The following is an 18,281-nucleotide window of genomic DNA, read 5'->3' as shown; positions in this document are numbered from 1 at the left end:
TGACACATATACCTCTAAACCCCACTTCATTTGCATTCAACGAGTTGAATTTATTTAGTTAAAATGAATCCACATCGGTTTTCTTTTGTATTCAACACCCTTATCATAGGCATTAAGCTGTTGAAATAAAGATTCAACAGGCCATTGTAACTAGTCTTATAAATGAACTTGCCTATTGGGGAGTTAGAAGAGCCAAAATAATTAAGAAAATAAAGAAGTCGAAATAAACAAAGTCAAACTAACATGGCCGACAAAAACTGAGTGGGACAATCGATAACAAAGACTAGCGAGCTATAATGCAATGCAACACAAGTATTAATATAATTAGAGTATATATAGCAATAGTTCCATTTCTATATTGATCCATTATTACACGAAACATATATTAACTTGCATTCTCTCCTCCTCTCTGCTAAACCGCAAGCAACAGCCATGGGTCATGAGTTAGAAGGACACACGCATCTTGTATCCCTCATTAACTATGCTGTTGGTTTCGAATGCCATGCTTGCGATCGATCATATGGTGCTGGCTTCTCATGCGGTGAATGCAAGTTTGCTATTCACATGGATTGTCAATATTTGTTCAGGTTCCAAGAGATATTGGACCACCCTTCTCATGCTGGGCATTGTCTTAAGCTTCTTACAGCCGGAGCTCCTGATCACACCGATCCAAAATGCCATCTCTGCAGTAGAAACACAAAGCGCCTTCTTTATCATTGCTTTGATTGTAAACTCAATTTGGATATTGATTGCATGATCGATCACATATGTGCAAGAGCGCATCTTAATATGTCGTGGCACCACCATCCTCTAATCATTCTTGATCTCGGGTCTAGGATGTTTTGCAACTTTTGTAACGATGGTGGCAAACGTGGCTATCTCTGCCCTCGTTGCAGGTTGGTGATTCATAAAGGATGTGTATCCGTATTTGACTCACCAGAAATTATCCACCCTTCTCATGTCAGACACCCTCTTAAGCTTATCACCAATGGAGCGCCAGATTACACAGACCGGAAATGTCATGTATCTGGAGACAACGCTGGGAACTTACTTTATCATTGTGATATTTGTAAGTTCAACTTGAACATGCGTAGTGCGGTTATAAAACCCACACCAGCTACTCTTTCAAATATGAAGGTCCATGAGCATACACTCACACTCATGCCAAGATTGATCTCCTTCGTTTGTGATGCCTGTGGGACGGATGGAGACCGTTCTCCTTATGTGTGTCTTCAATGCGATTTCATGGTTCACCAAAACTGTGCTCATTTACCACGTGTTATTCACGTCAATCACCATGACCACCGTGTTTCGTACAAGTATCCTCTTGGTCTTCGAGAATTGAAATGTGGAGTTTGTTGGGAAGAGATTGATTGGTCATATGGGGCTTATCTATGTTCCCTTTGTCCTTGTTATGCTCTTCATTCACTATGTGCAACAAGGGGTGACGTGTGGGATGGGAAAGAGCTCGATGGTGTACGTGAAAAATTTGAAGATACGAAGCCATTTAAGAGAAATCGCAACAATACAATCACTCATTTCGCTCATGAACACAAGCTCATGAGCCTCAACAAAGGCGAAGAAGAAAGCAGCTTGTGTGGAGCATGTGTTCGTCCCATCGGTTCATACACATTCTACAAGTGTTCAAAATCAGTTTGCAGTTTCATTCTCCATGAAACCTGTGCTGATCTTTCTAAAAAGAAACGTCATTTTCTAAGCCCAACACCTCTCGCTCTTAACCTCTACAACAAAAGTCACACAGGAAGTTGCACAGCTTGTCATCAAGCTTTTTGCAAAGGATTCATCTACTCCGCAAGTCCATGGAACTTTGACTTGCTATGCAGTTCGATAACTGTGCCTTTTATCCATGGAAGTCATGAGCATCATTTACTCTACCTCAAACTACAATACGGTAACGTGAAGACTTGCCAGAGCTGTGGATTTGATGAAGATAGAGTCGTCATAGGCTGTAAGAAATGCGATTACTATTTGGATTTCCGTTGTGCAACTCTACCAGTAACTTTAAGTCTTCCAAGGTATGATGATCATCCACTCACTCTTTGTTATGGTGATGAAAAGGCAAGCGGCAAATATTGGTGCGATATTTGTGAAAGAGAAACAAATCCAAAGACTTGGTTCTACACTTGTGAAGATTGCGGGATCACTTTACATGTTTTCTGTGTAGTCGGCGATATCAGGTACGCCCAACAAGGAGGAAAGATACAATTCGATTTTAAATTGCGGCCTAACAACGCATCTTCAAGACCATTTTGCCATGAATGTGGTTGTCGTTGCCCAGGTTCCTTCATTGTTAAACATATCAAGCACGACATATCCCTTTGTTCTTATTATTGTTTTAGTCGTTTCCAAAACATTGAGTCTATGGGGGTTAGAACCATATGCCCTCCATGGGGATTAGAACCCAATACTTGATGAGGCGGTAGTTAAAATGTTTGTCTGCAAGCCTGCAACATGGATTTTAATTTTATTTTTTTTGGCTCTCTTGTTTAAATTTGTTGTTGTTGTGAGCTATTACCCAAACAAAATAAAAGGCTACCTATACATTTTATATTAAGATAACATGATCATACGACCGTGTGTATTTTCATGTACATAAACTTACATTTAGTTTGTTTTCTTAATGATTTTTTTTTTTTTTGAAAAAGGTTTAATTCTTAATGAAGTTGAAAAAAAAAATAGCTATCCTATCTTTTTTGTTTCTTTGGACACCTAAATTTAGCTATCCAAAATAACATATTATCAAATAGAAATTACTCCCACAATGAGTTCGTATGAGTAATATAAAACAGTTCTCTTTCTTAAATCACTGGTGCTGGTTCGTACGACACTCTCTTAAAAGTTAGGAAATATCAATATGGAACGCTTATTTTGTGAAAGCGGAGACAATCTTATGCTAACCTTTTCTTTTTCTTATGGATGCCAGGTTTCTTTTCAATTATGAGAGTTTATTTTTTTGTTTTCTTGTGATGCTTAAACAATGATTGATTGAGTTTATATCTTTCTTTGTCTTTGTATATTGTTTTAAATTTTGATTATTGTGCATCTAAATTTCTTGTAAACTATGAATATTACGGTTCCATCTACTTTAGTTAAAATGACGAAACAAAACTCAACAATTTCCTAATGGATAATGTGGAGTAGGTTACGATGTCGCTATCTCTTTACAAGTATCTAAAGTATTAATTTATAGAGGATTAATTTATAGAAGTTTCACTGTACATGTAAAAATCTAACACAGTAATACATATAAAAGATTCAAACAAAAATAATATTAACACTGTAGATACTTGAATCTTGATATAATAGTTGCATTGCCTATCTATCCATGAAAAAAATGGTGTAAAAAATGTATATATATACCACTACGTTGTTTTCTAACATCTATTATTGTCTATGCCTAAAATTATTAGTTTAGGCTCACGAAGTCGTGGTTCATTGTCTTCACAAACGCATTCTTTGATGCCTCTAAGAGCAATCCCATTGCACATCCTGTGGAGATGTGTTTTATTTTTTTAACAATAAAAAGTAATAAACTCTTAAAGTTAGCCAACATGGCTTTTCAACCTTTATCACCACCAGTATAAACATCTCTTGAGAGAGCTCATTGTTCAGGTTCTGACCAGTCTTTAAGTTAATTACAAACGATAATACAAACAGTATGTGAATTACAAACGGCTTTTTTTGGTATGTATTTACAGTGTTTGCTTAGATTGAAAAAGGGATGAGAGGGATGATGATGATCAGAGGATGATGATGATCAGAAGGATGAGATCACCTTGTTATATCTGATTTCCCATTGTTATGGATTAATGTTCAGTTTCTGTGTTATGGATTAATCATCATAGCTCCATTTTCTCTATTTTTCAATGTTAAGTTTTGTGTTCAGTTTTTTGTTGAGTTTAGAATCAAGACACTCATATTATGAATGACTAATGGGAAGATAAAAACTAAAAATAATAGGATGAAAAGATTAATATTATTTTTAATATTATTAAAAGTTAGAGACACTAATTTGAGGATGTGCAATGGGTTTGCTCTAACTATATCTTGATTAGCTTTTTAATCGGTCATCTATCAGACTATCACATAGGGTAAGAGAAAAATGACTACATTTCCACCTCATGAAAAGAATAATAAATTTACTCCCTCGTCAACATTAATAAGAAATATTACAGTTCAACCAAAAAAAGAATAAATAGTCTTACATCATTTACCCAATTATTTGGTTTAGAATTGTATGGGTCTGATTGGTAACGTATCCAAAGCTGTACAAAAATATTGTAAGCTAGAGCTGTAAGTTTTTAGGGAATAGTGCAAAGCTGTAAGAAAGAGCTGTACATGAAAATTGTATAAAAAAGCTGAGAGTAAAGTTGTTAATAAAGTTTTTAGTAAAGTTTTTGTGATTGGTAAAAACTCAAAGCTGTACCATTTATACCGCTTTGATTTTGTCACCAATCACACCCTATATCATATTTACCTAAATACTCTTGCAAGGGAAAACTGTCTGATTAAATTTTAATAGTTAATCTCGAAGGTATCATCGTCGGCTCAGTATATGTGCTAGCTGTCATGAATTTGACTTTTTTCATCAATGATCTCGATGAATCTTCAATGTGAAATGATTTTCAGTTGTTTAATTGAAAAAAGGAAGAAAACATACCCGTTGAGAGTTAAAAGAGGAAAGATAATTAATTAACCAAACTAACATGGCAGACACGACCTGAGCGGGACAATCGATATTAGCGTTAGTTAAACAAAGACTACCAATTTGCCCACTAGCTAGTTGTATTAATATAGATTTATAACGTCAATAATAATGACACGTATAAGATAATGTAACAAGTAGCATTGATATGATTATATAGAGAAACCATTATTACACGAAACCAAATTAAGCGCTATTACCCAAACATTAATTTGCATTCTCTCCACGACTCCACTTATGATAGCCGCAACTGCCATGACTGTGTACTTCGGCGGACACGAGCAAGGATACGAGCATCGTTTATCCCACGTTCCCTATTTTGATGGTTTGGAATGCGATGCATGCAATCGATCGTATGGTGATGCCTTCTCATGCAATGAATGCAAGTTTACTGTTCACGTGAAATGTGCATTTCTGTTCGAGTTCAAAGAGATATTCGACCACCCTTCTCATGATGGACATTGTCTTAAGCTTCTCACAACCGGAGCTCCTGACGACACCGACCCAATATGTCATCTATGCGGTAAAAACACCAAGCGTCTTCTTTATCATTGCTTTGATTGTAAACTCAATTTGGACATTGGTTGCCTAGTTGATGTCCTGTGTGCACGAGCCCATTTGAATATGCCGTGGCACCTCCATCCTCTACTCATGGTTGACTTTAAATCTCGAATGTGGTGCGACTTTTGTGGAGATTACTGCATACATGGCTATCTATGCCCTCGTTGTAGGTTGGTAGTTCAAGAGAGTTGTGTCTCCCGATTTGACTCACCAGAGATCATTCACCATTCTCATGCCCGACACCCTCTTAAGCTTCTCACCGATGGTGCTCCAGATTACACACACCGAAGCTGTCATCTATGTGGAGACGACATTGGGAATTTACTTTATCATTGTGATATATGTAAGTTCAACTTGGATATGAATTGTGCAATTAAAAATCCACCACTAGTTGTTCTTTCAAATATGAAGGTCCATGAGCGTACACTCAAACTCATGCCAAGATTAATCTCCTTCGTTTGTGATGCTTGTGGGACGAAAGGTGACCGTTCTCCTTATGTATGTGTTCAATGTGATTCCATGATATTCCATCAGGAGTGTGCTCAATTACCACGTGTCATTCATGTCAATCACCATGACCACCGCGTTTTTTATAAGTATCCTCTTGGTCTTGGAAAATGGCGATGCGGAGTTTGTTGGGAAGAGATTGATTGGTCATATGGGGCCTATTCTTGTTCCTTATGTCCTAACTATGCTCTTCATTCACTATGTGCAACAAGGAAAGACGTGTAGGATGGAATAGAGCTCGATGGAGTATCTGAAGAAATCGAAGATGTCGAGCCATTCAAGAGGAATGATGACAACACAATCACTCATTTCGCTCATGAACATAACCTCATGAGCCTCAGCAAAGACGGTGAAGAAAGTGGTTTGTGTGGAGCATGTGTTAGTCCCATTGGTACTTATCACGCATTCTACAAGTGTTCAGAATCAGATTGCAGTTTCATTTTCCATGAAACGTGTGCTGATCTTCCTAAGACAAAACGGCATTTTCTGAGCCCAGAACCTCTTGGTCTTTGTCTTCGAAGCGAAGAAGTTTGTGGAGCTTGTCGTCAGGTTGTTTGCAAAGGATTCATGTACTATATTTTTGACTTACTATGCACTTCGATTACTGTGCCTTTTATCCATGGAAGTCACGATCATCATTTACTCTACCTCCAACTACCACCATTTGGTGACGCCAAGACTTGCCAGAGCTGCGGAATTGATGAAGATAGAGTCGTTATAGGCTGTAAGAAATGCGATTACTATTTGGATTTCCGTTGCGCGACACTACCATTAACTGTAGCGCTTCCAAGGTATGATGATCATCTACTCACTCTATGTTATGGTGATGAAAAGGCAAGCGGCAAATACTGGTGTGATATATGCGAAAGAGAAACAAATCCAAAGAATTGGTTCTACACTTGTAAAGATTGCGGAGTCACTTTGCACGTTTTCTGCGTAGTTGGTGATATCAGGTACGCCCAACCAGGAGGAAAAATCAAATACGATTTTGAATTACTGCCTAACAATACATCTTTACGACCACTTTGCGAAAACTGTCATATCCGATGCCCAGGTTCCTTCATTCTTAAACATTACAACCGTGACGTAGCCCTTTGTTCTTATTATTGTTTCATGCGTTTCCGACCTATGATGTTGAGGAGGTATAGAACGAATAGGGACATATGCCCTCCATGGGTAAAACACACTACTTGATGAGGCCGCAGTTAAAATGTTTGTAGTTTGAAATTCATTCGGTAGATGTTATTTCTGGACTTTCTTTTATTTTTCTTTTGATAAGTTTTTTTTTATGATATTTTTTTTATCTCTAGTTTGAATTTGTGGGCTATTCACCAAAAGAAAAAGGTACTGATTCACGACGATTATTTATCTACTACGACCATGCATGATCATCGTATAAATTACATTCTTCATATTTTCTCTATATCTATACTAATATTTTTGCAGCAGTTTTTGCTCAAAAATAGTTTTTGGAAAGTTTTTACATTTAATGCATTGAATTTAATATTAGTTACCAAACATTTCAAAATTAATTATAGTAAGATTTTTAAAAATAAGAAAATCTTTCTACCTCATTCAAACATAAATATACGATTTCCTTTCATTTTTATTTGAATTTATATTTAAATTATCTTGAATTATTCTATAATGCATTTAGTTAATAAAAATTGTGATTAATAAAAATTGTGATTTTTTACTGCATATGATGTAATACACATTTAAAAAAACAGACATATATTACTTAATAGATGAATAAAAAAATATGGGTACAGTATCCCACATCACCTAAAAAAATTAGGCAATAGTTCAGAGTCATATTATAAAAGATACCAAAATGATTCATAATACAATTGAGTAAAAAACTTGATTTATCAGACATTCAAACTTTAAAAAAAAATTATTTGGTTTATTCTGGTTCTTTATTTTAAAGATTTTTAAAAAGTTAAATATTATAAATATTTGTATTTTATAAAAAATATAAATATTATAAATATTTATATTTTTTAGAAAGTTAAACTTTATAAAATGATAAAAATATTAATAATAATTAAACGTTTATGAAGTTTCAAATATTATAAATATTTAAAATTTATAAGAAGTTTAAATATAATACATATTTCAACTTTTTAAAAAAGTTAGAAAACCTTTAAAATATTAATAATATATTTAAACTTTTCCGAAACTTCAAATATGAGAAATACTCAACCATTTTAAGAATTCCAAGTATTATAAATATTTAAACTTTATAAGAAGCGTCGATCTTATAAAATGTAAATGGTTACAACCTTAATAAATAACATATCAAACAATAAATATTAAAAATTAAGATTATATAGTGCGAGTTAAAATACCTTGGGACAGAGTTATATAGCGGGACGGATTTTGTCGATATTTATATAAATTTAAAATATTATTAATTTGGTGTTAAACGGGTAAAACATCATTTCATTATTTTGTTAACACTATCAGTGTCTGAGAATAGACATATCTAATTAAATTGATTAATAAATATTATGTAAAAAATAAATTATATTGCAGTATTATATGGTTTAAACTTTACACCATAAAATTAACAATTATTAGGGCATGTTTATAGGGAGATCAGTTTAGGGTGTTCTTAGAGTATAAATATTGTGAAAATAATGTAAGATCAGTAGTTAAGAACTTTTGTTAAAAAGTTAGTTATTGGGAGAACATGTTTAAGATCTTAATATTTAATAATATAATATTCTTATAGAAATTTAAGAATGTTTAATAAATACATAGATTCATGTTTAATAAAAAAATTAAGAATGTTTAATACTATTTAATAATATAATGTTTATTAATATTCTTAAACATATTACAATTAGAAAAATTTATAAAATAACATTTTAATTGCAAACTTATAAAACTTTTACTAAAATTCAAAATACAATGCCATATTTTTATGAAACAAAAAAAAAATTGTAAATAAAATTTTAAAAAAAAACAAACATACATATTACTTAATTAATTAAACAAGACAAACATTTTATTTAATTAATACATATATTAATGTCCAAATTTATTCTATATATTCTCAACCAATCCGAGAGAGACATGTCACACAAGATCAGGCCCAAGAACAGTTCTAGAATAAGATCAATGAGCCTGATCTTAAGTCCACTATTCAATTATTTTCATTTTTAAAAAGCCTAAAAACACCCCATCTGATATACCTATAAACATGACCTTATATAATTATAACATATTTAACCAACAAATATAATTTATAGTTTAAATGTTTTAGTTATAAATAATTTGTCTAGTATGTACAGATGAAGCTAACGTTTCTAACATTAGCTTTCCATTTTTGTACAGCTCGTTGTAACTTTGTACCCTTATTTGAATATATAACATAAAACTCTACCAAATTTTGAAATACGATAAACAGAATTTTACTAACTCACTGTAAAGACTGGTCATAAAATTGAAAAGTCAGGGGGAGTGGATCATGGATGTTTTGAATTCATTTGTCATTTCAAAACTAATCTTATGATAAAAAACCAGAGAAGACTAAACCAAAAAAGAATGAACAGTTATACCAATAATTTTCTCTCTCCTAAAAAAAAAAGGGCGATTAAAAAGGCGATCTCAGATCTAAAAATTTCTTCTACCTTGACCGACGGTGAGGCCTCACGCCGCCGTTGAGAATCCTCTCCTTTCTCCCCCCTCTTCCTTTCTACCATGGCTTCACCCTCTTCAGTTCCTCCAGATCCTCCTCCAACGACGGAGATACCAGACCCTCCTGTTTCAACAGCTATTGTGGCCCCTATTACTCAAGTCGACTTACCAAGCTCTCCAATTGAATCCACGCTTAAGAAGGACTATGAGGTTGAGCCTCCGGTTATAGATGATACTCAGCTGACATGGGCAGAGCGTTTCAACCCTAAACTCCGCAATCTCAAAAAAGCTGCTAAGCCAAGCTTCACCGAGGATGGTACCCCGAGAGTTCGAGCTCCAGCTTCTGTCATCCTCAAAGCCTCAGACACCTGGAAAGACCATATAGTGGCTCACTTCCATGGCACACCACCACCAGCAGGAAAATGTTTTGTGGATTTGAATCCCATTTGGGGAAAAGACGGCAGAATTAACATTCGAAGTCTCCCGAATGGACTGGTCCTCATCTATATTCCTTCTGACCAAACTCGCAAATGGGTTTTAGAGGTTGGATGTTGGCAAGCCGGTAACTGTCTCTTCACTGTAACCGCTTGGTCTCCAACAGCAACACTATCACCGCTTAAGCTGGTCTCTCTCCCGATATGGGTCATACTCAAAGACGTTCCTCCTCAGCTATACTCTCTCTCTGGACTAAGTACCATAGCTTCAGGTATTGGTGAACCATTACATACAGAAAAGCATCAGCTTCCGCCTTTAGCCACAGATACTCGGATAAAGGTGGAAATTCTACTCAAAAAAGCTCTCCCACAGTCGGTTCTCGTAGAAGATGATGATGGAAATGAAATCCGTATTTGGGTTGAGTATCCCCGCCTCCCTCCCAAATGTGATTACTGCAAAGAGTTTGGACACCTCTATCATCGTTGTCCCTCTGCTCCGATCATTCCTAAGCCCACCTCTCTCAGCTCCAACACTGCATCAACTTCATCAGCCACACCAGCAGTTCAAGTAATTCAGAATGCTCAATCTAACAAAGTCGCATCCCAAGTTTGGCAGGTCAAAGGACACTTGGTTGCTGGTATTCCCATCCCTCCTGAACCCACAACAGAGGCTATTGCATCGCTGGATGTAGTTAGTTCCACACCACCAACTAAGTCAATGGAGATGGTGCCACCTCCTACTGGAACTCACAAGTACTTAGACTCACCAACAGCTGACTCACCAAATGAATGGCAAGTGGTTCATGGTCGAAAATCTCCTAAGTCACCAACCAAATCAGCGGTACAGCCTGGGGATCATTTGCCTAACCAGAAGAAGCCCTCGAGGCTTGCACGGAGTCAGGCAGCAGGCAAGCAACAAGATACAGGTCATAGAAAGGAATCATCAGCTCTTTCCTTGCAGGAAAGCCTGAAGCCAAATTCGAAAATGACAAACGCTAAGGTCACAAAGAATTCTAATAAGGGACGTATACCACCTGAGGGTCGTCCCCATCTTCGTCACGCTTGAAAGCTCAGCTTTCAACTTTTTGCCCACTGTTTTATTGATGATGAAGATTTTTTGTTATAATATTAGAGGATTAAACTCTTCCAATAGACAACTAGAGCTCAAGAGATGGGTTCAGTCAGCAAGACCTTCAATAGGAGGCATTTTGGAAACTCATGTACAGCAGGATAATGCTGCTGCTATTTTGGCTCGTAACTTCCCTGGATGGAGATATGAACATAACTATTCCTCTGAAGCTCAGAATGGGAGAATATGGGTAGTCTGGGATCCGGCTATTCAAGTTTTTACCCACAAGATAACTGACCAAGTGATCTCTTGTGGTGTTTTTGATCCATCAACGCAACAGTCCTTCTCCGTATCATTTATTTATGCTCGGAACTCCATGATTGCTAGAAGAGAGCTCTGGGAAACCCTGAAGGAGTTGCATCACAACACCCTTCAACGTAATCATCCATGGTTACTTCTTGGGGATTTCAACCAAATACTTCGCGCAGAGGATCACTACTCACTTCATCCATATCCTCTGCCTATCCAAGGCATGACCGAATTTCAGGAGTGTATTGAGGCTTGTGAATTCCTGGAACTAGCAAGTCAAGGTCCTGCGCACACTTGGTACAACAGTCAGCCGCTTAATCCGATAACTCGCAAGCTCGATAGAACTCTTACCAATGAGGCTTGGCTATCAACCTACCCTCAATCTAATGCAATCTACGATTCTCCAGGAGGTTCTGATCATACACCAATATTAGTCGTTACCTCAGACACAGTCGAAAGAAGGAAGGTGCCTTTTAAGTTTTCATCATTCTTCACAACTCATCCGACTTACTCGGCAATGGTGGAATCAGCATGGAATACTACTATCCTTCCTGGATCCAGCATGTTTTCCCTGTGTCAGAAACTCAAAGCAGTGAAAATGGGCTGCAAGGCTTTAAACCGTAACCATTATAGCAACATCCAAGCTAGATCTGCAGAAGCATTAGAAGCCCTAAACTCTATCCAAATCCGTCTTCTGGACAATCCAAATCCATTACTTTTTGAGGAGGAAAGGTTAGCTAGACACCATTGGTCTATAATGTCAAATGCAGAGGAGTCTTTTTTTAGAGATAAATCAAGAGTCCGATGGTGCTCTGAAGGGGACTCAAACACAAGATTCTTTCACAAATCAGTTCAGGCTCATCAAGCAAGGAATATGATCCGATCGCTGTTAGATGCAAATGAAATACGGGTTTCAGACAAAAGGCTACTGAAGGAAATGGCTGTTGATTACTATATCCGGTTGCTTGGTACTAAAAATACCACGGTAGAGTCTCTTTCAGTTCAAAGGATCAGAGAACTATCAACATTCAGATGCTCAGATGATTTGGCTGCTAAGTTATGTTCTATTCCCACTCCAGAGCTGATAACCTCCACAATGTTTTCTCTCCCAAGGAATAAAGCTCCTGGTCCTGACGGATTCACAATTGAGTTTTTCATAAGCTCATGGGGAATAGTTGGACCATCAGTGATTGAAGCAGTAATCGAATTTTTCAGAACTGGTAAGCTACTCAAGCAAGTGAATGCTACTATTCTAGCCCTGATCCCCAAGACTACCTCATCTGAACACCTTTCTGGGTTCCGACCAATATCTTGCTGCAATACACTTTACAAAGTAATTTCCAGGATACTTGCAAAGCGTCTCAAGCTAATCACAGGATCAGCAGTTCAGAGAAATCAAGTAGCGTTCATACCAGGCCGGCTACTTTGTGAAAATGTTTTACTTGCAACTGAACTAGTAAAGGATTTCAACAAGGAAGGACCGGTAACTCGTGGATGCCTGCAAGTAGATCTCACCAAAGCTTTTGATAACATTGATTGGGATTTTCTCATGAACATTCTTGAAGCTTATAACCTGCCTCCCCAGTTCATCAGTTGATTAGTGGTTTGTTTCACTACTCCTTCATATTCGGTGGGTTTCAATGGTGAGCTAGTTGGATATTTCTCAGGGAAAAAAGGGTTGAGACAGGGTGACTCCATATCTGCTCCACTCTTTACACTAGTCATGGACATTCTCTCAAAACAGTTGGATGAAGCTGCCATTGCAAACAGGTTTCAAACACATCCTAAATGTTCTAACCCCCTCATCACTCATCTTAGCTTTGCAGACGACATCCTCATATTTTTTGATGGAAATGAAGCTTCTTTGGTTGAAATACTGGATGTTCTTGCTCAGTTCAAGCGGGTATCAGGCCTTGGTATAAACTTACAAAAAACATGTCTCTACCTGGATGGCGACAACCGAGACACTATCAGTCAGTTAGCTTCTGCACACAACCTCACTTACGGCTCATTACCTTTCCGATACCTGGGAGTTCCTTTGCTCACACACAAGTTAACAGCCTCTGATTATCAACCGCTAATAGACAAGGTTAAAGGTCGCATATCCTCCTGGACAAATAGACACTTGTCCTTTGCTGGTAGGCTACAACTACTCCACTCAGTCATCAACAACACAATTAATTTCTGGGCTTCAATTTTTCTGCTACCTACCAAATGCTTGGAGATGTTGGAGCAAATCTGTAATGCATTTTTGTGGAATGGCATTGCTACTACAGCTAGGGGTGCAAAGGTATCCTGGGAGATAGTTTGTTCTCCGGAATCTTCAGGAGGTTTGGGGCTTAAGAGGTTGGTGGATTGGAACAAAATATTTGGTCTCAAGTTGATTTGGCTACTTTTTTCACAAGCAGGCTCTCTCTGGGTTTCTTGGGTCAATAAGCACTTAATTAAGGACAAAAGTTTCTGGGAAGCTGATTTCTCTGCCTCAGGGAGTTGGATATGGAGGCGTCTAACAAAAATTAGAGCCCTCGGTAGACCATTCGTTCATTGCACTGTTAATTCAGGTAAATAGGCTCTCTTTTGGCATGATAATTGGACAGGTCTTGGCCCTCTTTCGCATATTCTAGGAGATTTGGGTCCACGAGTTACTGGTATCGGTCAGCTAGCCAAGGTTAGTGATGCAGTTAACAATGGTTCCTGGTCAATCCCACGTGGGAGACATCCTTTAATGCAACTGCTTAGAACTTGTTTGCACTCTCAATCAGTTCCTACTCCTGACATGGGTTCTGATACGTTCCACTGGAAGCTACCGTCGGATCAAACACTAGGGAGCTTCTCATCAATGAGAACATGGAGATACTTGCACCCAGCTGGTCCCAATGTTCCTTGGTCCTCTCAAGTCTGGTTCAAAGAAAATATCCCCAAGATGGCATTTATGACTTGGTTAGCTGTACAAGATAGGCTCACTACGAGAGATAGACTGATCCGGTGGAGTATACCTGTTTCACCTGCGTGCCTCTTATGTCAAGTAGGTATGGAATCAAGAGATCACCTATTCTTCGATTGTCCCTTCTCCAGAAATCTACTCACCAGCTTATTCGATCAATTTGCTCCTCAACCAGATCCGACCTTTGCCAGCTTTATGAATTGGATTAAGAATCCCACCACAAACAGGAGGCTTAATTCAATTTGTAAACTGGTTTTCCATGCCCTGATATACACTCTATGGAAGGAGCGAAACAATCGGCTTCACACACCCTCTTTACGTACGGAGAATCAGCTGCAAAAGGAAATACAACTGCTGATAAGAAAGAGATTGTTGTGGCTAGATCGCAAGGATATGAGCACTCATCCGCAAAATCAGACTACTCAGGATACTTACCTCTGCATATGGTTCACCCACTTCCAAGTTCATTAAACTTTCAAACTATCTTTCTCGTATCTATGTCTGATCCTTTCTGAGCTTCCTAAGTTTTTCTCTAGCACTAAATGTAACGGTATCTTTTTCGGATATTAAAAAAAAAAAAAAAAAAAAAAAAAAAAAAAAAAAAAAAAAAAAAAAAAAAAAAAAAAAAAAAAAAAAAAAAAAAAAAAAAAAAAAAAAAAAAAAAAAAAAAAAAAAAAAAAAAAAAAAAAAAAAAAAAAAAAAAAAAAAAAAAAAAAAAAAAAAAAAAAAAAAAAAAAAAAAAAAAAAAAAAAAAAAAAAAAAAAAAAAAAAAAAAAAAAAAAAAAAAAAAAAAAAAAAAAAGACTAAAGAAAAACCGTGTGATTTTATTTTAATAGTTGACTGGAAGGTATCATTGTCAGCTTAATGTGAGTTGTCATGGCCTCGACTTATTCCTTCTGCGATCTGGATTGATAAAATGAAATTAATATAGATGTGTCAACGTCAATATTAAAGTATATTATCATGTTGCAAGTAGCATTAATTGATATAATTAGATCGAGTTATATGTTAGAAGGACACGAACCCAAAGTCCTATTACACAAACCAAAATTAGCATTCTCTTCACCTCCTCTAACTGCCACCACCATGAGTTATATGTTAGAAGGACACCCGCATCGTGGATCCATGATTAACTATGCTGTTCGTTTTGAATGTGATGTTTGCGATCGGTCGAATGACTTTGGCTACTCATGCGACGAATGCAAGTTTTTTTTTTTTTTTTTTTATGAATGTAAAATTTTATTCATCAAAAAAACCGTTTTCTCTTTACATCAAATGTAAGCTGGGTTTAAGTTTTGTTGAAAAGCATACATTAGTTAGATTCTAGTGGTGGACCATAGGGTGAGAGCCTCCCTAGATGAACGGTTTCCCGAATCTTGAAGGAGCAGAAGCTTGTTTCTGATGGTTCGATCAATCCGTTGAAGCAGGGTAGTGGCAGGTACAGGGGATTCACCATGGCGACGATTATTGCGTTCAAGCCAAATGGAGTGGAGGAATGCAAGTTTAATATTCACGCCAAATGTGCATTTGTGTTCAACGCAAAGGAAATATGGGACCACCCTTCTCATGATGGACATTGTCTTAAGCTTCTCACAACCGGAGCTCCTGATCACACCGACCCAATATGCCATCTCAGCGGTAAAAAAACCAAACGCCTTCTTTATCATTGCTCTGATTGTAAACTCAATTTGGACGTAATTGATGCTCTTTCTGCCCGCCGATCTCACCTAAATATGCCGTGGCACCCCCATCCTCTACTCATTGTTGATATTACTTCTAGAATGATATGCCACATTTGTGGAGATGGTGACGAACGTGGCTATCTCTGCCCTCGTTGCAGGTTGGTGGTTCATGAGAGTTGTGTCTCCCAATTTGTCTCACAAGTTATTACTCACCCTTCTCATGTCAGACACCCTCTTAAGCCTATCACCGATGGAGCTCTAGATTACACAGACGGAACTTGTCATCTATGCGGAGAGGACGCTGGAAATTTACTCTATCATTGTGATATTTGTGTATTCAACTTGGATTTGGAATGCGCAATAAAAAAACCACCACCAGTTGCTCTTTCAAATGTGAAGGTCCATGAGCATACACGCACACTCATGCCAAGATTGATCTCCTTCGTTTGTGATGCTTGTGGGACGATAGGCGACCGTTCTCCTTACGTTTGTGTTAAATGTGATTTCTTGATATTTCATCAAGAGTGTGCTCAATTACCCCGTGTTATTCATGTCAATCACCATGACCACCGTGTTTCGTACAAGTATCCTCTTGGTTCTGGACCTGGAGAATGGAGATGTGGAGTTTGTTTGAAAGAGATCATTTGGTCATATGGGGCTTATTCTTGTTCTATTTGTCCTCGTTATGCTATTCATTCACTATGTGCAACAAGGAAAGACGTGTGGGATGGGAAAGATCTTGACGGAACAGCTGAAGAAGTTGAAGATATCGAGCCATTTAAGAGGAATGACGACAACACAATCACTCATTTCGCTCATCAACATAACCTCTTGAGCCTCAACAAAGACGGTGAAGAAAGCAACTTGTGTGGAGCATGTGTTCGTCCCATCGGTTCGTACACATTCTACAAATGTTCAGAATCAGATTGCAGTTTCATTCTCCACGACGCATGTGCTGATCTTCCTAAGAAGAAACGACATTTTCTGAGCCCAGAACCTATGGATCTTCGCCTCCGAAGCAAAACTTACTTAAAATCTTGCGGAGCTTGTCGTCTACCTATATGCAATGGATTCATCTACTCCAACTTTGACTTACTATGCAGCTCAATTCCTTTTCCCTTTATTCATGGAAGTCATGATCATCATTTACTCTACCTCGAACTACAATACGGTGCCGTGAAGACTTGCCAGTGTTGCGGCATTAATGAAGATAGAGTCGTCATAGGCTGTAAGAAATGCGATTACTTTTTGGATTTCCGTTGTGCCACTCTACCACTAACGGTAGTGCTTCCCAGGTATGATGATCATCCACTAACTCTTTGTTATGGTGATAAAAAGGCAAGCGAAAAATATTGGTGTGATATCTGCGAAAGAGAAACAAATCCAAAGACTTGGTTTTACACTTGTAAAGATTGCGGAGTTACTTTTCATGTTTTCTGCGTAGTTGGGGATATCAGGTACGCCCAACCAGGAGGAAAAGTCAGCTCCGAATTTGAATTTCTGTCTAACAATACATCTTCACGACGATTTTGCAAAAACTGTCATAGCCGGTGCCCAGGTTCCTTTATTGTTAAACATATCTACCTTGACCAAGCCTTTTGTTCATTTTATTGTTTCAAGCGTTTCAACTGGGACCTAGACATAGAATGGTTGTTTACCACGGTTAAAGTCATATGCCCTCCATGGGTATTAGAACCCAATACTTCTACTTGATGAGGCGGCAGTTATAATATTTGTAGTTTGAAACTCATTTATCATATTAGATGTTTTGTTTGGATTCTTTTTGTTTTCTTTTTCTTTTTCATTTGATTATTGAATTTGTTGCTGACTTGTTGTTGTGGCTATTAACTAAAGACTACGTATTTATCTACCAACATTTCCATTACCTTACGAGTTCCGACTATAACATGATCATATATACGACCGTGAATATCTTTTTGTCCCTCATTCGTGTTGCTTTGTTCTGCCATGATTAATTTCATTCATATACTCATACACGATACATAAACATAAATTACATTGACACTCATGAATAAACAGAAGTCAAGTAGTTCGACATAAGAAAAATTAAGCTAAAAGCAATTTTGACAATAACCCTTTATTTATTAACACATTTTATTTCTAAAAATTTTGTCCTGTTAGATAAATATTGAGAGCATAGTTTAAAATATTATGATAAGAAACAAGAGAGGACTAAACGAAACCCACTTGAATGATTTTGATAATTAATCTCCAAGGCATCATCGTCGGCTCAATGACATGACTTTTGACTTCTTCCTTCGTTGATCTCGATTGATACAATAAAAGAAGAATAATTTCTTGTTTAGAGTCAAAGAAAAGGCAAAATAAGATAATACAAGATGCCTAAGTAAACAAACTAACATGGCAGACAAAACCTGAACGG

At 37.1% G+C, this 18,281-nt stretch overlaps 3 protein-coding genes and 1 pseudogene across 4 annotated transcripts; all 4 read left to right on the top strand.

Moving 5' to 3' along the window:
• On the top strand, window positions 390-2,571 carry LOC104710585. The gene has a single exon (XM_010427218.1). The coding sequence runs from the start codon at window positions 433-435 to the stop codon at window positions 2,431-2,433; it is 2,001 nt and encodes a 666-aa protein (XP_010425520.1). The 5' UTR covers window positions 390-432; the 3' UTR covers window positions 2,434-2,571.
• On the top strand, window positions 4,982-7,027 carry LOC104710584 (annotated as a pseudogene).
• LOC104715049 lies at window positions 12,975-14,394 on the top strand. The gene is made up of 4 exons (XM_019229874.1): window positions 12,975-13,812; window positions 13,876-13,941; window positions 14,014-14,147; window positions 14,281-14,394. Exons 1-4 carry the CDS (start codon window positions 12,975-12,977, stop codon window positions 14,392-14,394), a joined length of 1,152 nt encoding a protein of 383 aa, XP_019085419.1.
• LOC104710583 lies at window positions 15,240-17,656 on the top strand. Of its 2 annotated transcripts, XM_019230366.1 has the most exons (2): window positions 15,240-15,387; window positions 15,684-17,656. In XM_019230366.1, exons 1-2 carry the CDS (start codon window positions 15,282-15,284, stop codon window positions 17,588-17,590), a joined length of 2,013 nt encoding a protein of 670 aa, XP_019085911.1. In that variant the 5' UTR covers window positions 15,240-15,281; the 3' UTR covers window positions 17,591-17,656. The 2 variants fall into 2 exon arrangements, with proteins under 2 accessions (XP_019085911.1, XP_010425516.1); XM_010427214.1 differs by having other exon boundaries at window positions 15,240-17,656.

Source organism: Camelina sativa, chromosome 9, assembly GCF_000633955.1.
Source record: "Camelina sativa cultivar DH55 chromosome 9, Cs, whole genome shotgun sequence".
Taxonomy (NCBI): Eukaryota; Viridiplantae; Streptophyta; class Magnoliopsida; order Brassicales; family Brassicaceae; genus Camelina; species Camelina sativa.
This window is presented reverse-complemented; position numbering and strand designations above follow the sequence as displayed.